Genomic DNA, 23,614 nt, shown 5'->3' with positions numbered 1-23,614 from the left:
TGCGCGCGCCGGCGCGTAGACATCTCGGAGTCCTCGGATCGGTGCGCCCGCTTCCTCGAAACACTTCCAAATGACGCTCGCCTCCACCTCATCGCGGCCCATGCAAGAGGCCGCGTTTCTACCAGAAACCCCGCCTTCGTGCATAGCGTTTGCCGCCAGCGTCTCTTGGTAAACATTACGGTTACATACGCTGCAGTTGCCGGAAAGCGTGATAAGCAGTCAGTGATCTTTGAATGCTACCGCGTTCCACTCTTAAAGGCGGAGTTTAAGCGCACTCCATAGTTTAGTTCTGCTGTCGATTCTCGACAAAAATAAAAGTACTGCTTGGAACTCCTTTTCGCCAGCTTGGATTTTCTTTGACTTCTCCAATTATCCTTTCTCTCAGGGCCTCAGTTCTGGGCTTCAGCCACAGGGCAGTTCATTCGCAGCACACGAGTATTGAACCACTATTTTGACATTACAGTATTACATTTTAAATTTTCCGTTTCAAATTTCAAGTTTTATTTCATTCATCTTCAAGCTTTCACGATCTCACGCCTGCCTCGGTGCATGTTAAAGCGCGATCAAGACTCGTATCTTCCCTCTCTATTTATTTCGCTCCCGCATCCCCTTTTCCACGTGTCTGTGGTTAACCAGACAGAGTCTGGTTAACCTCCCTGCCTTTCCTTCCTCGCCTGTCTCTCTCTTTTTATCTCTCGTCTCTTTCTTTTCTTTACCCCCCTTCTCGCCTTTCTTTTTATTGTTCTGCCGCCCGTTTCCTGTCCCCTCCTCCGTTGTGGGTATTTGCCATAGTCTGGGAACCATCATCATCAGCAGCAGCAATGCACGTTCCCAGCTCGAAAAGAGAAGGAGGCGGAACGTTCCACACCAGCTGCTACGGATCATGCCCGCGCTGCAACTTGTGGACAGCCGCTACGCCTGGTTCATGGCAGTCATGTGCTCCTGGGTCCAGGTATGGGCCGCCATCGTCTTCCGCAGCTCGGGCATCCTACTGGTCGGTCTGGTGTCCAGCTTTCGCATCTCACGCGAGGAGGCCTCGTGGCCCTTCGAAATCTGCTCCGCCATCAACTGTATGCAGGGTAAGAGCTGTCCAGAGGGCTCATACTATGCAAAACATTTAAACCACAACAGTTGGCCCCGCAACTCGGAGTTCGCGTTTACCGGCACTCGCTAGCACACCACGTACGGGGTCTGATATACAAGGCACCAGCACTGCAATGAACTTGCACGCATCGCATTGGTGATTGAATTATTGATTATGGTGATATTATCATGGTGGTGATAACGTAAATGGTGGTAAGTAAATTTATTACAGAAAGAGGTTCCAAAGTGCAAACGGCCAGGAAGACCTCCTGTTAGTACATGTATATATATGTATAACATACGGTTAGCAACTAAGGTAAAAAGAGCGGGAAAATACAAATCAACATAACAGAAGTAAATAAACAAGACAGCATATCAGATCTTACGATTAAGAAAAAATACAAATAAGCATATTAGAAGTAATTAATCAAACATCGGGTAGTTGAAGACTACACAGAAGTGAAAAAGAATAATTATATTTTGCAATACACTTGTATGGAGCATTAACAGTGCGCAATCCAACACAGCAAGAAAATGAATTTATAAGTAAGTAATAATCTAAGAACAAACCGAGAAGAACAATGAAACGTAGCTACGCCGGGATACATATACATGGTGTCCCAGCTAAATTTAGCCAGAGCTTAAACATATGAACATGCCACGTAGCTGGACAGAACAAAAGTAATATTGTTTGCCGTCGCTTGGAGATACTCAAACGATTTTTTTTTCATTCCACCTGATTAGATAATTAGTAATAATTAACCAAATTTCTAAATAATAAAATTATATAGAAAGTGCCAGTGAGAAAATTGAAGAGCAATATGAAAAACTCCCGATAAAGCTTTCTGTTGCTCAATAAGTGCTACATAGTAGTGTTTTCCTGAGCGTGAAAGAAGCCCGCGAATACACGCAAAGTGACTCGAGCGGCCAGTCGCGCGGCAGTTTTGCATTGCGCCCCGAAAAAAATGTGGTAGGGAATCGAACGCGTATCCCCGTGAGCAGCAGAATTGCAAAGCAATAGAACCGCTGCGCCATGTGACCTGCGTATTAACTAATGCGTGAAGCACGATACAAGCACTAAATTGAACGGCACACAACGTAGACACTGCTGCCACAAACGCTGGGCTTGTGGCGCCAGCTTCTGGTGATGGGGTGAACTCTTTGTGTACTGTTCGCTTTTGAGCTGAAAACATGTTTCGTGAACACGCCTTAACAGCATTATTTACAAGACCGCTTAAGAGCAAACGTTAGCTGGGGTGCTCCTATCTAAATGCATGTAAAATGAGAATTCGTTTTTCTCGGCTACGACTGCAGCAAATTTGACGGGGTTTATTGCATCGAAAGGAAAAACTTAAGTTCTAGCGGCTGTTGGTTTCTAACTATTTATTTAGGTCGTCGATTTTTTTTTACTAAAAATTGGCAAACATCGCAAATTTTCAGAAAACGAAACTATAGAGTTTACAGCTTTGTAACCCAGCAAAGAAAAATGCTCGCACAGTTATGTGAATTGCATCTAATAGTACCTCTAAGGCGAACAAAATTGATCGAGACGGCAAGTTGGGCCACTTGGTTTGGATTCATAGTAAGGTTCGTTACAGCGCAACACAAGACGAGGACCAAGGACAGTATAAAACGCACCGTGTCGTCGTTTTATACCTTCTTTTGCACTCGTCTTGTGTTGCGCTGTAACGAACCTCACTATGAAAAAAATTGATGTTACACATGAATCTCAAAAAATTTAGTAATATGGAAATGCAGAATCCTTGTACACAACATAACATATTCACGTAATATATAAATCGACACATCGAAATTGTCCGCTTTGTATGATCTAATGGATGCCGTTTACAGAACCGCGATATCTGTTTTTGATGGAGAGCTATCAATTTGTAAACTTCCTGCTTCTATTTTCTCGAACTTCAGACTTTTTGAAAAATCTTTCAACAATGTTCTGGCCCTAAATCTAAATTACGCTTCAATAGTCACTAGAACTTAGCTTTCTCTCTCAAATGCAACAAATTTCATTAAGATCGGTCAAGGGGCTATCGCAAAAAAGCGTTTTTGCATTTTACATGTATTTGAATAAACCGCATCGTAATTGAGCCCGAGCTAAAGTTTCCTCTTAAGCCCTTTGACTCGAGGTATGCTGAAATGCAACCGCACAATCTGTAAGACGAATAAATAAGCAGAAATGTAATTTTTTTTAACTATAGGTGCAGGGACAACGTGTATTACGGCGTCACTTAGAAAACACAATCAGGTAACTGAAGTTTCGACTTAATTGTGCGCAGTGCTCTTAATTACTCTGGAACAAAATGACGAGCAGGCTCTTGGTCTGTCAGCTGCCACGGCTTGTTGCCGCTGACGGCATTGCTGTCGCAGGCCGTACCCAAAGAGGAAAGAAAGAGACTAGGTGAAAGCAATGACCTCAGAAATGTGCGAGTCGCAAGAGGCTTCGTTCTCCGGGTATTCGGTCAATGAGCGTTACACGGCTTGGAAGACAACATCAGGCATAAATCCTGTCTTATTCTAAGAGAAAAAAAAATTCGACAGAGACTGCTTACGTGTGGGAATGCGAAAACATTAAAGTCCCTTTAGTGAAATGCTTTAATTTTCTGTATTCATTTTATACACTCATGACGTGGCGCCAGCTCCTCCCATTGGTTGCACTGTCACGTGCCCAATGACGCACGCAGTAGGCCACGCCTTTAGTCAGCCAGATGGCTATGAAGTGACGTGTGCAATGACGCAGGCACAAGGCACGTATCTATAGTCAGAACCGCGGAGCAACCGTGGCGTGGAGGAAGCGTGGATCGCATCGCACCCCGGAAGCCCTGGTTCGAATCCCACGCAGACCGAAATGTACCATATTTTCTTTTCAAATGCATTAATTTACATTGTTTACAAGAACCCCCTTGAGAAATGTGGCCGACCATATTTTTTTACGTGTTTTTACTGTTTGCACCGTCGACCATTTTTGGTACCATCATTTGGTTATGCCGACGCCGACATATTTTCTCGAAATGTGGCATATAATGTTTCTGCATTAAAACTGTACAAGCAATGAAACGTTACCTTTTCTGCACCCTACAGGCTTCTTGGTCGGCGTTCTGGTCCGATACTGGGACACCCGAGTGCTAAACATAGGAGCTACTCTCCTGGCTTCAGTGAGCGCCATTGCTTGCTTCATTTCGAATACGCCTGCAGCCTACGTTGTATTTATTGGCGTCGGCTTCGGTAAGTTCACCTTCTAAAGCACTCCGAGATTTTTGCCAGCAAACAAGAGCGCATCCAAGATTCTGTTTTGCTGTGTCCCGCCGGCTCTCTCTCATAAACATATGAACTGAATGGTTGGCCGGCACGCTTTCAGCCCTATAGTCTTTCAATCTGGGCACTGTTCTCAGTCCCGCACATGCCTCTAAAGGTCTAGAGTCATAACGTGTTAAGAGGCGTATTTTCGGAAAAAATTAGGTTATCTAAACTGCAACTGCCACTGGCAACCGAGTTGTTAAATCGTGCTCCCTCACGAAATCCGTCATACCGTAGCGGTGGTCTAGCAATAGAGCATCCGCCTTGTATGCGGGAGGTACTGAGTTCGAATCCTGGTGCAGCAGGAAACCCACTGATGTTTTTCTAATGGGTAGAGATGTCGCCTACCCAGGTGCACGGCTTCTCGTGGGGGTTCAAATCTCGAAAGGGGGCCGAATATGGATTTCATGCGTGGTCTCTCATGGGCGCCTCTTGTACAATCACAGATGGCCTTGTTGAAGAACATCCGCCGTGGGAGACAAGTGCTGCTGCGGGGTTCTTACCGGTAAAATAGAGACAAGAGCGCTCCGGACCTGGTGCTCTGCTATTACGGGACTTCAAAGCTTGGAAAGAGGTGTTTATCCCCAACCCGAAGGTTGGGGATAAACGTGGACATTAATGCAGTCACAACTCATAAGAGGCGCTTAAGTGTCCTCAGATATTTTTTAAGTACGACATTTTCGCCTCGTTTGTAAGGATCTTAAAGCATGCCGTGTTCCGTCCAAATGATTACAAGCCAGTGCTTCTTTAACAGCTTTATTCTTTTCGTCCGAAGACATATTGCGGTTACTTGGGGAAATGCGTTATAAAAGAGGTAGCTCAGGAGAGGGACTGCTATTGGTTGCTGCATTTGGTACTGCTGTTCGAGTTTAGCTGAAACATTCGCGCCATATTTGTAAAATCTTCATGCCTTGATGCTGTCTGAGCATACTTACCACAGAGTACTTTCTTTGTGACACAGCTGATTGCATTATTACGTGTGCATCAAGTGCTGAATTGCATTATTTATTTTGCGGCATAGGGGTGCAATGCGTACGCCGCGAAGTACTAAACCCGGCCTTGCTGTCAGTGCCCATTCAGCCTCACCGGTGTTGCTCGGCTTTTAATTATAATGTGTGGCTTATCTCTTCCGCAACTTTCGAAAGAAAGGAACTCGAAAGTTGGTAAGGCTTTTGCTTTGTGCGTTTCCAAGCGGGCCATTAATAAGGTCATTTCAAATAGCGAAAACTGCAGTGGGAAGGGCATTCCGTCGGCGTAGTTAGGCAGCGGAATTTCATCAGCGATGCAGCGCTAACTCGCACGTAAATTCACCCGTATGTTAAATGACTTCCTTGACTAGCGTACGCATTGCCATTAACATATTCACAATTACTCTTCTTGAGCCGACTTTGACGGCATTTATACGGCGATGTGACGTGTATTCATTGGTAGCAATATCACTATAAAGTATACAGGCATCGCGCCGTGTAGATTCCTTTGAGATAAAAGTCTTCACCTACTATCACTGTAAGTCTGAACCTACTATTGAGGTACAGAAGCAGCATTACGGCAATGCTATAATGCCACCATATTAGTCAATAAAACGAAGCGGCAACTTAACACCAGCTCCACTTCAAATAACTGGGCTTCGCTGCCCTTGTCTGCGGGATGCACCTGGCACGTATGCGGCCTGGATTGTCCCAAATGCCTGTAATATATTGTGTACATATCCGTTGTTACATGCAGAGGCCGGCCGCGCTTTTTCTGCAGCTGTCACCGCTAAAGTAGTGGCCTGGCACCCGAACGCAGGGGAAATCGGAGCCGCCAACTTCAGCCATCCTTATTGCAAATCGTTGTCGTCTGCTACTGCATCTCGAGCGTACTTTCGAAAGCGAAAGTGTCCATCAGCGGTGCTTCTATTACTTTGTGGCGAGGGATATGGCGTAGTGGTTCCGATGATAAGGCGACTGGCCTAGTCCAAAGGTGGCGACGACGTCAGGTCGTAGAAAATGCACCGCTCGGACATCTCCACTAGGCCTGCGGAGAGTAGCCGCGGTAGCTCGGGCAGTCCTCGGGGTGAAGCTTTGGGTGAAAGCGCCATGAAGCCGTTGCTTCGGTTCTGATTTGTGTCCGCTGAGCCTATGGATCGCAGCCGCAGAAGCTGGGCATGCGGCCTACATCGGACTGCCGCCTTCTTCTTCACCCTCCCAGATCGCAGCTGAGGCTCGTTCCTTCTACTCCTCCCCACGTTTCCTTGTGCCCTTTGTTTTATAATGTTTACTTCGACGCTTTTTAACCTGATTGACGCGCTCACCTCTATGTAGCGCTTCTTGGTTGGCTAACTTATGCCACGTGCATTGACTATTTTCTTCTTCCGTCTCACTTCGTCTTCTTTATTATCTTCCATCACTTTCTTATTTATCGACTCGTGATACCGTCTCATTCGCATTTAGTTGCTTCCCAGTCGTTTAATCAACGTTCCCTTGAAGCTGGCGACAGCAGCCAGCTTGAGCTAGCTTCCAGCATTCGTATAGTGCTGCTTATTTAAACAAAGAAATAAATACTGAGCAGCGGGTATTGGTCAACATCACAGTCCTTTCCAAATGTTTCCAATCTGATCTTCGCGTTATCATTAGAGGATATCTGTCATTGCAGTGCAGTACAAGAAAACTTGGCTTTAACTTTAGAGATTTGTTGAAGTGTGATGTCCACACTCGAGCGTGCCTTACTGCGGCAATAGAGACATCGTAAGCTATATAAAAGCGTTTGAAGAGAACTGTGCACCGTCTTTGTTCTTGTCCATGTTTGATGCGGTCGTCGTCGTTGCCAGTGTTGCCGTTTCCAGCATAAAAAATGATAAACAAAGAAAAAACACACACACGTACGGATGGACGCCCGCATTGTCACTTATACCGCGTGCGATGTCACACCGGCCCCGCTCAGGCGCCGGCACGGGCCTCATGGTGCCCACGAACGTGGTGGTGCTGCATCGCTACTTCGACAAGTACCGGACCTCGGCGAGCGGCCTGAGCTTCGCCGGCGCGGCGCTGAGCAGCATGCTGCTGCCGCCACTCCTCGGCAAGTTGTTGAACGTGTACGGCCTGCAGGGCACCATGCTCATCATAGGCGCGCTCGTGCTGAACACGATGGCCGGCTCCATCACACTCCGCTCGTCGCCCAGCTACCCGCGGCCGCCGTGCCACACAGTGTTCAGCACAACGGCCACTGCCACCAGACGCGGCAGCACCAGCAGCACCAGCAGCGGCGGCGAAGGCGCGGAGAACAAGAACATCATCAGCGAGATCTTCACCTCTGAAATCCCGCTGTGGGAGAGCGGCATCATCGTCTCCACACTGTCGCCGCGTTCGCATCAGTCCCACCGGCGAAGACATGGGGTGAGCAGCGACAGAGAGTTCAGCGAGTTGGTTGGGATATACGCGTTACTTGCCGGCACGCGTGTAGACGTAGACACAAAAGGAACGCAAAGGACAACGTTCGTGCTGTCCTATTCGCTCCTTCACATGCCTACAGAGGTGTGCGAATACTTGAAACGTTCGAGTAATGAATCGAATAGTGCCCGATTTGATTCGGTCTTCGAATAGAATAGTCACTATTTTTCTAATAGTTTTCGAATATTTGAAGACAACTGTGCCCAATCATACACAAAATTAAGAGCAACAGTACGATAAATTTCACCGCGGTGGCATGGTATAGACGTAAAACATTAGAACTTAACGTAATCGAACAGCTAGGCTATATGCTGCGTCCAGGAAGCCAGGCATTACCGGCTATAACAGCGCTCACTAGCACTCTCCGAGGAGTCCAGTACAAGTGAAAAAAACTGTTTCTTTGTTCCTAAAGCTCCATTTGCGCTTTTAATAAACAACGCCTCATAACGGGCAATGTAGGTTAATAACAAAAACTCGCTAACGTTACAGATACTAAGACGCGAATGTTGTTTCATAACAATTGTGAGAATGGCTGTTCATTATTCTAAAACTATTGGAAGAGTACTCCATTCGTATTCGATTTGTATTCGATTCAATCTCAAAAATTACTATTCGCACACCCATAGTTGTGTCTAGTGCTCGCTCGTCTATCTTTTAGAGCACGCTACATTCATGTAGAGTGGATCTCTGCGGGATCCACCCTACATGAATGCAGAGTGAACCGGTTGCCAGCCGGTTCACTCTGTAAAGCCACATAAACTGCATGGCAAGTGGTCTGTTGGGCCGTTAATGACACATAGACAACTGAATTGTCGCAAACGAAATCATTTTTATGTGTAAAACTTATTTGATTAATTTTAAAGTATCACGTATTTTGTTACCATGTTGACTTACGCGTATAGATGCATTGTTTGTAGCCCAATAATATGCCTTACGAAACAATAATCTTTAACAACAGTACCATGAACATACTTTAAAAGTGTGCCAAATTTTACATAACGCCTTTCAATAAGTTTCAATCATGCAAAGTTTGTACTCAGCGTATCGCCACTTTGTTCTCGTTCTGTTTCGTGACGGTAGGTTCTTACGCACTAACTAGAAGATGAAAACAGGCAAGTAGGCAAAACCAAGGCAAAGTTGTGTTTGTTTTTAGTTGCCTGTCTTCGTCCTCTAGTTCGTGCGCAAAAGCCTACACTTTTGTAATGCTACTATACTCGCCCAAACCACTACCCTAGATGTACACTTTGCTGAGCTAGCCGGTTCGTATTACTGAGTAGACCATAAACATAATCGCTTGGCGCAAACAAGAAAGGACGGGAGGGAACAAGAGGAGCGCCAACTTTCGACTGTTTATTCTATATTGCATACCATCCAATATATACACGCAAGCGAATGCTCAACATACAGAACAGTTTCAATCGCGCAGCACCCTAATCACAGCCGGCTATCAAAAAACCTTCTTTCTGCATTCAAAAGTGAAACTGATGTGTCGCTAATACAAGATGAACCTACTTAAGATAATTTACTTCCTCAAAGCGTTCTACCAGCGGGTGAGTTTACGGCATCATCTTTGGAACTGTGCACGTTCTGCGCGATCGGAAATGTTGGAGTGACACAAATGCTGGAGCCCCACACAAATGCTGGAGTGAAACCGGATGGGATCACGCAGATGTTCAGCTTCATCCGGAACCCGATGTTCGTGCCACTGATGGTGACTGGTGCGGTGTATGGCTACGTGTTTAGTACGTACCTGATAACCATCGTGGACCACGCGGCGGGCGCGGCGAATGCCAGCCACGAGGAAGGCGCCATAATAGTCTCGACCATGGCCATGGGCGACTTCTTTAGCCGCCTCGGCATCGGCTACATCACCGACCGACACTACATCACCCGCGAGGGGATGCTCATCATCAACTTCGCCTTGCAGGTAAATGAGACGACGACAAATGCTACACCTGAGCAACCGCAAATACGGGGAGGAAGCGGACATCGGAATGGGAATAGCGTGCCTGTCTCTCTCAGCAGTGGACACTTCACTGCTGTGCTTCAACAGTGTCCGGGAGGAAAGTTAGTGGGGGAAAAAGGAGATAGGGAAGAGGATGAGAAGAGTAGAGTGAAGCGCATGACCAGCTTTATGGCGGGTTGAATTAAACCATGGACGGTACGAGTGAATGTTCCACCAGTGCTTTCCCTTGTTTCGCAGGATTACGTTTCTTTTGGAGAGACATGTGTAGCTATTTTGCTAATAGACACTAAACCAGCCTCGCATAACTGTTACCACAAACTATGGCGTTACGGAGATACAGTGCAAGAATTTCTATAGGTGGCGTCGCTACTCTCTATCACATATATATATAAAGTTTTCTAAAGTACTTAAAGGTTGTTCTATCGCGCTGCAGGGTGTGTGCTATTTGCTGCTAGCCAACCTCGCCACCGTAGCGAACATGCTGGTGGTGGCGGTGGTGTTCGGCCTGAACAACGGCGGCACGATCGCGTCGTTCCCTGTGCTTCTGGCCGACCACCTGGGCGACGAGCACCTGCCACTCACGTTCGGCGTCCACCGATTTACCATGGGTGTTACCACGCTCACCAGGCCCATGCTAATCGGTGAGAGTGTAATGTGCATGTGTGTGGGGCTCATTTGCCTAATTAATGGTGCCCACAATTACTGCGCGTGGTTTCGTCCCTCCAACAGGCGGCTCGCGTGGAGTGATCGAGCAGCCAATAAAAACCATGGCAAGGAAAAAGACTAGTAGGGAGCATGACGTCAGGAAGCTAGATCATGGCAAGCCAGCCTCCTCGCGCGCAGGCTCTTGGGAAGCAAGCCCACCGAGATTGCCGAACCTTTCAGGGCCTTGTTTAGTTCGTGGTAGCTCTTAGCGATGCCCTCAATCGTCACGATCGGCCCTCGCCACCCGCTCGACTGTATGCTCCCTCACTGACCGCCGTTCAGGTGTAAGCCGAATGCGGTAGACAGTTGTAGTGCGGTCAGTAGTAATTTTGTTCCCCTCCTCTTTTAAAAGCGCGGACTTCGCCGGGTTTCGTGACCGTAGGTGCTGTGGCCTGGTTGTTCTCTTGCTGAATAGGCCGACCAATCATAGCGGAATACGAACGCCGCGCGGGCCACTGGATTCCGTGCACCAACACCAGATGGCGCTCGCCTTTGCGCATCCACGACAGCGATCGGCCATGAGGGGGAACGAAAAAAAAACCCAGAAAGCTCGCCTTCGCATATCCACGGCAGCGGCGGCGGCATTGCATTAGCCTTTCTACAATCCCTTAATAAAGCCTCCCGTGTCACTTTGAGCGGACATTCAATAAACATGAACTCTTGTTTCGACCCTTTATGCCCTCGCACAAAGTTTCGTGGTATACAGGTTCGAACTCGTTGTATGTGCTTCTCTTTATTGGTTTATTTTTTATTCATAAAGAACCAAGTACAACCACCACACCCCCTTCTTTCTCCGCGCTCGGCGCCTGTGAATTACCGCCTGCCGGTCATGTGGTAAGGGTTTATTTCCCATGAGCCTTTACATTTCTTTTTCTTTTTTGATGACTATGTGCTTCAGGGTTGTCTCGTGAAGTCTTTCTTATTCCTTCACGATAGAAACCATGGCTTGCCAAATACTTCGAAGAAGCCAGTTTAACTCTCGTTTTGCTCATTCAATCACTCCACACAATATTTACGAAAATAATTCAAAAAGAGGTTCAATGTTATTTTTATGAAATAACATGCAATTCAAGCAGCTCACTAAACCGACAACCAAACCTTCGTAGTCGAAAAAAATTCTTCCATGTGGCCTGTACAGAGCCTTACCGCCGACACAACAGCAGACATTCGCGCTACGATTGTGACGTCTATCGGAAGGCCGATGCTCCTTCCGAAAACCACGATTTCAATGAAAAAAATCGCCCTAAGCGGCAGCGCGTAACTACGCAAGCTTTCTGAAACCAGGGAATTAAGGATATCGGCCCATCACGCAGGCTGGAAACCACTGTGCTTAAACGAGATAAAAGTTTGCCACCGAGTGGCCTAAAACAAAGAAAGATTACTGTCACTGTACCATGTCCCTAAGTGAAGGATTTTTTTCTTTCACCCATGGTTTCTTCACTGGTAATTCTAGTGCAAAATGCACGCTGAACACGCTGCACAGTGATGCCTAACGTCCGAGGTCACTCCCAAGTTTCCTTTTAAAAGAAGAAACGGTGGCCACACGTATATAGGTCGAATACAAATGTTCACAAAACTGGACATCTGCCGTCGATACATGCGCATTGCACCTCGTATTGTATAAGTTTACCCCCGCCAACCTTAGCTAAGCTGTCCAACAAACAGAAAGAAGATTAAAGACCACGGCACAAGAAAAGATTTTAAGACCTATACGGTGTTCTATTGTCCGATCTCTGACGAATGAACGCCGTAGGTCTTATAATCGTATCTTGCATACAGTGTTTTCTTAATCTTCTTATGCGAAACATATTACGAGAGCTCAACCCAGCTCCTCAGGCGCGGCGGTGTCGCCTTGAACACCACGTGACACCGTGACGTCACGACAGAGGAAAAGTGGCTTTGGCTCAACTCTTGCAAGATGGGCTGGGTGGGAATCGAACCAGGGTCTCCGGAGTGTGAGACGGAGACGCTACCACTGAGCCACGAGTATTTTTTTTTCTTTATTGTCACTGAGCCACGAATACGATGCTTCAAAGCGGTACAAAAGCGCCTCTAGTGAATGCGGTGTTGCCTTAGAAACAAGCTGTTTCTAAGGCTCAGGCGTGCGTCACTTGCTCAGGCGCACATTTCGTTGCCGCGCCGAACGCTGCGTTGCTCGACGCTCACCGCGTCCAATGCGGGGCGTCCAAGGCGAAGCAGAGTAACGCATGAGTTGTTTCTTCGTCTAGCCGAACCAAATATTAGCCCCGAGAACGAACACGAGCGGCGCTGCGAGCGCCGCTCGCGTGACGTCAGGGCACGGACTCGCGCCTGCCGTCTGCTACAGTTCGGGCGTTGTCCGGGCGCTTTCTGCGGTGTTTTCGTTTGTTCACCCTCGTTCTCTCTGCTTGTATACTTATGGTGGTCGTCTCAAATATATTTTTACGACGTCTTCCTTTGCGAACATTTATTCAAAGAGCTAATTTCTTAGACAACAATGCAACTCTCGAAGGCAACGCTACAGTGCCAGCCGAAGCGACGCAGACCAGCCCATTGCGGGTTTTTCGTACGCGCATAGACAATCGCAAAAGCATAGCCTATAGGAACCCAGTTATGATACCATACCTGCCGCGCTGCAACAAGTATGTCACAAAGTTGGCTACATATGACTTCTACAGCAGTCACGTTGATTTTATTCCGCTAAAACAGGTTTTCTCACGACGAGTAGTTCATGGTATAATATCGAATTGTTGCATTTCCTCACAGAAACGCTCGGCAGTAGCACAGGGACTTAACTAATACTGGAGCTTAGATTCTACACGCCTCACTTTCTTCTTTACTTGCTTGTCAACATTAGGCGGTTCTTCACGTGTTTATTTTTTTTAAGCAGCGTAAACTTGAAGTAAAGTTAATTTAATGAAGGCTTACAGCTATTTACAGAGTACAATTAGGAATGCACCAATATATATTCCCTTTTCCGTGCTACACGTTCAACTCACCTCTTTAGAGAGCGTTTGTTAATGATTAATAATGTATGTTATGTTCCTCTTTTTTTGTCTATGTTACCTAGTGTATATCATTTATTTATTTCAATGCCGCAGTGTGTTTTGCATTGTTATTGTGGAAATATTTTACTGTTCTTTGATATATTGTATAACTGCAATGTTTTATGACCACTATATAAATGTAATTTATATGGCGTTTGATGTGTTACCCCTTGCAGCCATATTGTACCTAAGGGGGTGAGGTTACCTCAAGCCGCGTCTGTGCGGCTTTTTTCCCACATCCACCTCCATTTACCACTCCTCTGCACATGTGTGTGTGTAAATGGAAATTAATAAATCAAATCAAATCAAACTCACTTGAGAAATTTACTGGTGCTTGTTGCTTGAGGAATATACATGACGAATCTGTTTGGCGAACTGACACAGGCTGCTCGGCCAAATTTTTTTAGTGAAGCATGCCTGCTGGACCGCATAGCTGCAGCCAGAAAGACGTCGAAGCGTCAATGACTAGTAGTATGGGACATATTCAAGATATCGAAATTCTCCCGGTGGAGGGTCAGAAATCAAGTGAAAGTATATGCAAGGCTTGTGGTGCTTTCTTTATGAATGTTTGCGGCTGGATTGGAGCAAACTTAATTTAGCCTTAATTTATGTACCGACGAAGCGAATTGTTATCCGTTTGTATAATTAAATAACGCTGGATCGAGACATCGTGAGACAGAAGGTGCTTGAATTTTCCTTTTGCAGGCAATCTAAGCTGCGGTGTAGTAGCTCGAGAATACTTTAGCCATTCCAGTTGGCGCTGTAAAGAATGCTTTATGGTTTTAAATCGAAGTTGTAGTGAACTGATAGGTTTCGCGAACATAGCGTGCCTCGCCATACGGACAGTCGATTGCTACCGTTACGTGATCAGGGGTGTGCCATATTGTCGATAAAGGCTACTGAGGGCCACTATGAAACATTTTATCACTTTCAATTGAGTGGCTCTCGATCTTAACAACGAAACTTTTCTCTCAGGTGACTGCTACTATGGTGTTTGTGAATTAACTATGTAAATACTCTACATGACGCGCCGTCGTGTTAGCAGCCATGAGCAATTCGTTTTTTGGAGGCCTGTTTCAGAGGGGGATGAAAGTAGCAGCAAACTTTTTCATAAGAAATGCGCGCCTAACTATTTTTTTACGCAGCAATGAATGGCCATATTTGAATAGAACAATACACCAGAGTAATAGGAATCGTGATGACAGCTTCGCTGGGCAGTGTCTTTCTAACATCGGATAACATGTTGACGCCAATTACCAAATTTTTCTTCCACGTAAAATGCAATGCCTCTCATAGCTAAATACTAAAGGAATGTTAAGTGTTTGTCGAAGCATCATACACAACTTCGCGCGTTGAATTTGCAGATATTCTTTTTTTAGTCAAAATTTACCGATAGACACGGCGCATATATGCATTGCAAAACCTAGTAGACCCCTTTAACGCTACTTAGCTTGCGATATCCAAGCCGCAAAGTTTCTCGACTCACACGCCTTTGAAGAGGAAACTGTGGTTAAGGTATGGTATCTGAAAGAAGCCGACGTATTCTTCAATACGTACGGCTCGAGCCACCCATACCTCAAGCACACACGAAGGGAACGAGCGCGCGTGGCAGCCGAGCGAGCCGGAGCGAGCGGCGTCCTGGCCGTGACGTCACTCGCGAGAGGGCGCCACTCCTAATTCTCGGGGCTAATAGCCAAGCAACAGCAGTTCACCAAGCTAAACAGTGGTTCAACAACTAAAATAAAGGCTAGTATGCTTCGCATCCTGGGCTTAACCTTACCTAAGCCACAGCCATTTTTTTTTTTCTTTCAACAGCTTGGCTAAGGTTAGCTTGGGCACATGGTACAGGTTCGAGCATACACGTATCTGTGGAGCAACCACTGCTTGAAAACTAGTACTGTGTTCCTCTTCATATTGCCCACACGCCGTGGCAACTCATTATCACACACTATGGCTTGACGTATAATCAGGTGGTGGTTTTGGCACGTAAAAACCCACAATTTAATTCTTAACATCGAAAACAGACTATACGCCCATGCTTCGAGGCGTGAACGGAGCACAGAAATATTCATTTTGCCCATAATACGGAGCACTTACGTCATAGCTGGCGCAACATTATGCGCAGTAAGCCTTGTACTGTTTCGTCGGGTATCGGTTGCAGTAAAATTATCAGATGCACGCGAGCAATCTGTTTTCGAGAACAGAACTTTCTCGAATGTCGGCTATAGTCCATATCGTCTTATTCACTTGTGGAGGTGCCGCTCCCTGGCAGTGAAATAGCGCATAAAATGACACGGCTTCTTTCAATTTTCTATCCTACCTTTCGCTTCTGACCTTTCAGTTTGTTGCCGATTCTTAAATCAGCTGCGGAGCGTGTTGTAAGCCATTCATAGTTCTCCGGGTGCGTTATCCTTTTCTACTGTAGCATCGGCAGAAGCGCAATACTTTGCAGAGAAAATATAACACACTTGCGTGTAGTATCTGTTCGAATACTGATTACTAGATGCGCGCGGAGATATCGCCTGTAGAGATTAATAATAATGAAGGAAGCGTTATTCAACTGTGGAGGTGGCGCAGCCACTCAAGCAGTTTACGGAGAGCGCCGTTTGTTATTCCTCCTGCCTAACCTGCCTTTCGCATTTTACCGCCTGCTCATTCATATGTATACAAGCAGCAGAGCGTGGCGTTAGCCACTAGTAGCAGCTAGCGGCGTGACCGCGTTCCCGAGGCGCAGTTTATTTACTTGCTTTAGCATCGGCGGAGAGGTAAAAATTTGATCTATGCCCCGACTGGGTAACCGTTAAGTTTCTAAATCGTGGCAACGCTTGCGAAAGTCGATGCCGGTAAGTAATAATCCTGTGAGGTCTGCATGCGCTGTGGAGGGCCAGGCTATTTATGGCGTGGCCAGTCCGACTGCGAAGCTCGCATAGAAGTAGATTATAGAGAGCTGTACCTGTAGCACGTTCAGTAATGATGGAAGGATCATGGAAGGACGGGTCTGCCTTCCAGGAAATTTTCATGGAAGGATGACTTGCCTTCCAGAGAAGATTGCTTAGTGCATCGCGGCCCCGGATGAAAGCATCGCAAGCATACATGATACATTATATATATACCAGGAAGCGAGAATCCAAGTGGCTATGCAACATTTATTTTAGTCTGTCATGTAGAACACTGCTGTAAATATTGTTGATGTTTTAAATAAAAGCGTTTTCTAAGAAAACATGCTGGTCTCCAATCCACGCCGTGAAGGTGGTTGGACAGCGAAGCTGTAAACGACAACTAGAACGATTACCTATTGCGACGAAGGTTGAAACTATTGACGTGGCGACACTCACATGCATTTCACCTGATTATAGCTTAAGACGTCTCAACGGCCTGCGACTTGGCTTTCACCGCTACATCGTGCAGCTACAAACAGTGTACTAGGGAGAAGAGAAATGCACTTGACCACACTTTCGCCGCGCCTCGGCCGCTCTTCAGTGGCCCTCACTATACGTGGCCTTCTCATAGCACTGTCGCAGCACGAATCATTTGCTAGGCGAGTTCTTCCTTCACATATGAAAGTGTTACGTCACTCCCTACTTCGTATGCTACAGTTGCCGCTTCCCGGCAACTGCAGCTAATGCAATCGTAATTTGTTATCGGGAAACGCTTGCGGCGAACGCTATGCGCGAAGGCAAGCTTTGTTTTTTTCTTGTTTCTTTTTTCGCACGGCCGGCGCCGTCGCTGCTCCGGATGCGCGGAGACGAGCGCCGTCTGCTGGTGCTGCCAGGAACTCAGCAGTGCACGCCGCGCGCGCTTCCCAAGTGTTTGCCTACGGACACGACAGACACGTTGGGAGGTAGAGCTATACAGCTTTGCTGTAGAAGTGGCTGAGAGGCAGGGTTGCCCCGACTTGCCACTCTTTGGGACGACAGTTCGAGTCCACCATGAACCCTGCGCATTTTTTTTAATAAGCTTCCTGCAAAGCACTTCGCGATTTCTGCGACGGACATCACCGGTCATGACAACGGCTAGGAGAGAAAAAAAAAGTCTGGGTTTTACGTGCCAAAACTACGACTTGATTGGTTTGAGGCAGGCCGTAGCAGGGAGCTCCGGATTAATATTGGTCATCTAGGCTTCTTTAACGAGCATCCAATGCACAGAGCGGCCAGGCTTGAACCCGCGACCTCGAATTCAGCAGTACAAGGCCATAGCCATTGAGCACCATCGTGGGTGACTAGGAGGGTGAGACAATAACAGCTATCGCTGTAAAAATAAGAAAGACGTTAATAAATATTAATAAAAGGCTTATTTATAATTAGTCAGAAACTTGTCGCAACATGCCTTGGCTGACAGTATATGACGTCAAAGATTTTGGTGCTCCGTGTTCCCGCGCATGACGCCGTGCGCCGTTCCCTGCGCGGAAACTTCAAAACACGTTTTTTTTTAAATTTTATTACTTGTGTTTAAATTAATCTCTCATGCCGCGTTGCGTCGGTCAGCCTAACTCTGCTGACAGCCAGGTTTCATGTAGCACCACTTTTTTTTTTCCTACGCTTGACATCACCGAACAATCCCTTTAATTTATATGAGAACTAGTAAGGCTACGACAGGGCATCCCGGTGAGGCCTCAGTGTAAACCACCGGGGCCTCTAGTTGCAATTAAACTCGCAGGCACAAAACTGCGAAAATATTGTAAAGAAACAATGACGCAAACACGGCATTGAATATCTAGCTAAAACTGAAACATTCCGCCACATGCGTACACTCCAAGTTATTCGCAGAGGCAGCAGAAAATAAGGCACATAGGCTACAACGTTGGATACGTTTATTGTTTGAAACACCATAGCTTTATCGGCAAAAAAGTAATATGCACTAGACGCGATTAAGTAGCTTGTTGAAAGATAACCCATACACGGGCTAAACGCGCCTTTACCAGCACAAGTAGGGTAACACATTTTTGAAAAGTGGGCGCGTTTTGTTTTTTTTAGCAGGCTCGGATGTGGCAGCTCTGTAAGCAACACACACGCACACACACACATACACACACACGCATACACACACGCGCGCATACACACGCACACATACATGCAAAGAAATAAAAAACGCGAATAAGTGCGATATGTATAGATTGCAAACCAAATAACACTCGGCACTTCATCAGCACTGAGCTGAACTCGCCGCACACGCCAAGCAAAATATTTTGCTTGCATGATAGGGCAGCGCGGTGCTATTTTTCGGCACCGAATAACAAACAATGCACATGTCGCGAGCGTGCAAGACCCCAGGCACGATGTTACTTAAGTTGCTAGTATATAACTGCCGTTTGGGCACACCTCTTGAGGGCATGCATGCGGGCAATTCAGCAGGAGCACTGAGGCCTATTCGATGCTTTGCAGGCTACTTCAAGGACAAGAACGACTCGTACAACGGCCTCTACTACCTGGTAGCCGCCGCTTCCTTCTTCGTATCGATCCTCTGGTGTCTCATCGCAGCGGCCGACCTCATCAAGGCGCTCGTCCTGAGAAGGCCCATGCACCAAAACGCCGTCATCATACCCGCCTGACCATCGCATTTTGTCGTTTTTCTTTTCTTCACTTTTATCTTATAGATTATTGCGATTTAATTTGTCTGCGCTTCTTTATATTCTACCGAGAGCAACATTTCTAGTTTTACATCAGCGAGTACTTTTTTTCCCATTCATTACTTTCGACGCCACTGCATTGTGTGAACTTATTTTTTCCTTTCTTTTTTTAACACGCGTCTGGGACATACGTGCGTCAATAGTTTGTCAATGTTACGAGTTGGCAAACATATTTTTCGAGAAGGTGCACTCTTTAACGAACGGTCCGTACGCGACGTTTTGCAAACTTCTTGCACGGGCATATTGCGTGTGCTCTGGTGACATTGGTTTGAAGACGAATTGATTTCACACATTTCACAACTGGTTTCAGTGACTGAAGACCAGATGTGTGCAACTGCGTAAGATACGTGATAATTTTCGTCTTTGTAATAGTCCCAGCGGATGTCGATCCCCGCAGCTCTAAGTCCTTCTGGGAACCGTCTTCATGAACACTGAAAAATGGGAAAGAAAGATTTGAGCTCAAGTCAGCGGGTGACTAGCTAGCCTAGTGCACGTTCGCTTACCGATGTCGTCATCGTCGTTCTCCAAGGAGCTCATCCTCTTGTAAAGCTGCGGACCCCTGCGTTCCCAAAGAACTGCTGTCAGCAAGCTCACTCTTCCCAACGTGTGAAAGGAACACTGCGCAGTTCAGTGACATCGTCTGATCGCGTATGCACGCAACATGCAGTCGCAGCTCATCGCTGAAAGCGTCCATAGCGTTTTGTGCTGTGCTATTCCGCAACCAAACTACTAATGTGGCTCTAGTGCAGATACTCGTTCATTGATCGTAATTTTTTAAAAAGAAAGCTTAGCAGAGACATATGGGCGACTTGTTTCCCCTGGTAAAGGTCCTGTAATCACACTTGCGAAGCATACGCCAAGCGTCCGAGCGCGAGATCAATCGCTCCAAAGAGCACTGGTAAAATATTGCACGGCTGTACAGTCAGCCGCAAAATTTTAAGCGATACGAGACCCGAGGAAGAAAACAAAACTGAATTTTCGCGTAGCCTGGGCACAGGGCCTCTAATTCAAGAAAAAAGTCTAGTACACATGTCTGGAGCTCAGGTAAGTAAGCTACTCGTCTCACCTTTTTTTTTTTTTCGCGCTGCTACTTTTCTTTTTCGGTTGTAATTCAACTCGCCCAAGAAAATGTTCTCAAATTCGAGATTTCGGGCTGTATTGGTTCTCGCGGCCTGCACACTGTTCCATTAAATTGGAAGGGCCACATCATAACAGAACAGACACACATTTGTGATGAAACTCGTGTCCAACTGTAAACTGCAGCATCCAAGAATTTGGGCAGCTTTTGCAAGCGTGTAGCTCTCCGTACGCGTTGCACGGGCGCCTTCAAACGACGCATGTGTGGTCCGTGAAACGGCGCAAGGAGCACGCGGCGCTACAGACGGGAGTTCATGGCGCGCACAATGTCACGCCTCGCAGAACAAGCGGCGCCACCCCGCACAGCAAGAATGGCGTGGTTATCAACATCCGCAAAACTGTTCCAGTCAGTCGGTTGCCCCTACAGTTGTGGCAACGCGCGGTTTTATGACTGCCTGCCGCACGACGAATCCACATCGATTATAGCATGCTGCAGTTGCCAAAAAACTCGGTTCAGAAGGTAACATCGGCGCAATAGCACCGTAGAGTGAGAATAAAAGGATGTTCGGTTGAAGGAAAGAATTACACCTAGAGAACCAAACACATACTTCCTTCCCACACTTCGGTGTTCTGCGCTGATTTACCGTTACACTTTTACGCTGTAGTCGCTACCCTGATTGCCACTCGGTCAGTATGCTATGCTATACCCCAACTGTATGGCGATATATTCTTGAAACCTATGGAAGGAAAATAGCAGCGAGGTCGGCCTGGGGTTGACTCCTCTAACCCGCTGCTCTGCACTGGAATTTGAGGGGAAGGGAAAGAAAGAGGGTTATGATTGATTACAATCTGGACAGGCGTGAATATATATAGTCTTCCAGACGGACTTTCACAGCCGCATGTCAAACACCGCGCCGTGCAGGAACGCCAGTGATTCACGAATTGCTCTGCAACTGGACTTGCGCTCTGGTCCGAGGTCTCCGTAGTACTCCATCAGTGAGCGGTCGATTACTAAAATCTGCCAGTGTCTTACGTTAGCGCACGTATTGGGGGCAAACGCAAAGGACACGGTTTTACCGCTTCTGGCACGTTCCTCCAATGCTATACAGGCGTGTAACCACTTACGTTCCTCTCTTCTTGCGGCAGACGACGAAGACCGTGAATCCTAGTGCGGTGATGATTACCGAGCACACGATGGCCCCTATGAGGTAGCTATCGGCCATAACAGCATCTGCGCAGAGAACACCCACAGCGCCACTGTTAGTCCCCTGCTTATCAAGCGACCAAAAAGGCGCCCAATGTATTCTCTGTAGCTCTCTGGGACATCGCTCTCACTACGCCTTTTTACGAAAAGCCTTATCCCCTGCAGTCAAGGTGTGCAGAACTGTGTGTGCGAGTAGTTTTTTGCACATTTTTTGCTGTGTGGTGGCAAGGTGGAAATCACTGGCCACTAAGCGTTGGGTAAATTCAGCCATCTACTTGCCTATAATATGACTCCATCTCACATCAATGCTACACACGACTACTTTGCTAAAAGCGCAAAAGTTTGATGTGCCGTGCTCCGTCAGTAATGACGAAATAACGGATTTTCTTTTCTCCTAATACTCGCAGCAAATAACATGTGCATGTAGTACGAGCGAAAGATAACATTCTCTTTATTTAAATAAGTTTTAAAAAACGCGACATGACTGTGCACCAAGTCGGTATATCAATTATGAGGACCCGTAAGACATCATGCCACCACATTGACATTCTTTCAGTAGGGTCTGCAGCGCTTTAAAATAAAAATATGCAACTTTTACACATTTCTCGCAGTTAATCATAATTCGTGACTGAAGAGGATGTTGACAAGATGCGTGCAGTTCCAGTGAGACTTCCCACGGGGCATAAGTTCGAAAAAAAAGTCGAAGAAGACAGCTAGCAGATCGCCATTGCATCACCATTCCAGCATTAAATCAGGCCATGGCGAACTGTATGGCCGTTAACCTGCGTTAAGAGAGCACACGTGGGTTGTCTTTTTCGACATGCCGGAAAACAGGCATCCTTTGTCTGGAATCGCTCGCTCTCACGTAGTTGCGCTAAGCGGATTATTTAAGTATACAGCGACAACCACCATATTTTGCAATGTTCCTATAACTTCGCCACAACACTAGCTGCATGTGCTTGTTACCACGAGTAGATCTGTATTCAGATTACTGGCGATAATCTGCACCTCTATGTTTGCGAGCATCCGGCCGCACCTCCATCCGACGAAAATTTGGTAAAGCTAGCTTCTCTGCAATAAGAGTCATTTTAAGGAGAAGCCCGCTTCTGCATTTCCCTTCGTCTTGCGTGCGACAGTCTGCTCATTCGAAGTTATTAATACGTGCGTGTATGGTAAGCGTCGTTATTCTTCCAATTAACCAAGGCAGATCAACCGGAACGGAACCTGGAATTTCTCAATTTCGTGACCTCAATTTCGGACCTGGAAGCGGCAGTCGCCAGCTAGAATTATTTTTTTTTTCCGGCATAGCAGCAAAGGATGAAAAAGAAACCGCATATATAGTTAATAATGAAGCCCGACTCCTCGAGGCATTTTACCTCTGTTGCATGTTTATCCTCGCACTAGCAGACGCTCGCCTACACGCGTCCAACCTATTTTTTTCTTTTTTCAAGGTTTATTTCGCTCATGCACGATGTAGCTAGCAATATCCACCTCCTTGCCTTCCTCCTACTCAAGACACGTATACGGAAGCGAGTAAAAGCCAGGCGAATAAGAAAAGGCTGAGCCAACTATACTGAGCATGTGTAGCCGCATGAAGCAGGCTTCTCGATACCCCTTCTCTTTAACTTTTGACCTTTAACCGTCGGCTTCTTGGCCAATGCCATGTAGTCGGTAGGCGCCACAAGTGAGGAACAAGCAAGCAAGCAAAACCAGCAATACCATTGATAGTGGCTGCCGAGCTGTCCGCGTACAGCGAGCTCACGTACCGATGTTGTCGGCGACGGTCACTAGCTTGGTGGTGAGTGGGCCAAGAACCTTGGTGTTCTGGCTGTCCATTCGGAAGGGCACCACGCTGACGTTGTAGTCGCTGTCAGCGTGCAGGTTGTGGATGATGAGGCGCGTGGCCGTGACAGTCTTCTCGGAGCAGCGCTGGTTCTGGCACCAGGCGACCACGTAGCCCACAATGCCGGGCGCCGGGGACTCCCAGTTGGCCTCCACCGAGTCCGCGCTCACCATGCGCACGTCCAGGGCTCGGAGCGCGGGCGGCGCTGCGTTCGCGAGATGCTGGTGTAGCAGATATATGTGCATACACACAATAGGAAATGTCGCTTTGAAGAAGCGGCATGGGCAGGGAAAGACGCGTTCATTACGTTTACATTGCAGACAGACAAAGAACTTTACTGAGGTCCT

The 23,614-nt window shown here is 46.8% G+C and overlaps 2 protein-coding genes across 3 annotated transcripts in view; one reads left to right on the top strand and one right to left on the bottom strand.

Moving 5' to 3' along the window:
* Positions 1-841: 841 nt before the first annotated feature.
* LOC135910215 (monocarboxylate transporter 7-like) lies at positions 842-17,736 on the top strand. Its single transcript, XM_065442273.1, has 6 exons — positions 842-1,079; positions 4,177-4,320; positions 7,315-7,766; positions 9,490-9,747; positions 10,220-10,427; positions 17,663-17,736. The coding sequence occupies exons 1-6, from the start codon at positions 884-886 to the stop codon at positions 17,734-17,736; spliced, it is 1,332 nt and encodes a 443-aa protein (XP_065298345.1). The 5' UTR covers positions 842-883.
* Positions 17,737-18,310: 574 nt separating this feature from the next.
* LOC135909453 (phosphatidylinositol phosphatase PTPRQ-like) overlaps positions 18,311-23,614 on the bottom strand; it is a 29,813-nt gene continuing 24,509 nt past the window's right edge. For both annotated transcript variants that reach the window (XM_065441442.1, XM_065441435.2), the window contains 4 exons: positions 23,191-23,472; positions 21,346-21,451; positions 19,647-19,702; positions 18,311-19,574 (listed from right to left, as the gene is read on the bottom strand). In XM_065441442.1, the coding sequence (XP_065297514.1) occupies positions 19,543-19,574; positions 19,647-19,702; positions 21,346-21,451; positions 23,191-23,472 (476 nt within the window). In that variant the 3' untranslated portion in view covers positions 18,311-19,542. The remainder of the gene's footprint in view (positions 19,575-19,646; positions 19,703-21,345; positions 21,452-23,190; positions 23,473-23,614) is intronic.

Source organism: Dermacentor albipictus, chromosome 1 (genome assembly GCF_038994185.2).
Source record: "Dermacentor albipictus isolate Rhodes 1998 colony chromosome 1, USDA_Dalb.pri_finalv2, whole genome shotgun sequence".
Taxonomy (NCBI): Eukaryota; Metazoa; Arthropoda; class Arachnida; order Ixodida; family Ixodidae; genus Dermacentor; species Dermacentor albipictus.
The sequence above is the reverse complement of the archived record's forward strand: the minus strand, read 5'-3'. Positions and strand labels throughout refer to the sequence as shown.

Bases quoted from the DNA above. Each gene is read 5' to 3' on its own strand.
- LOC135910215 (XM_065442273.1), top strand. From the start codon at position 884: ATGCCCGCGCTGCAACTTGTGGACAGCCGCTACGCCTGGTTCATGGCA. The intron at 4,321-7,314 runs GTAAGTTCACCT...GGCCCCGCTCAG, and splicing joins ATTTATTGGCGTCGGCTTCG to GCGCCGGCACGGGCCTCATG. The intron at 9,748-10,219 runs GTAAATGAGACG...ATCGCGCTGCAG, and splicing joins TCATCAACTTCGCCTTGCAG to GGTGTGTGCTATTTGCTGCT.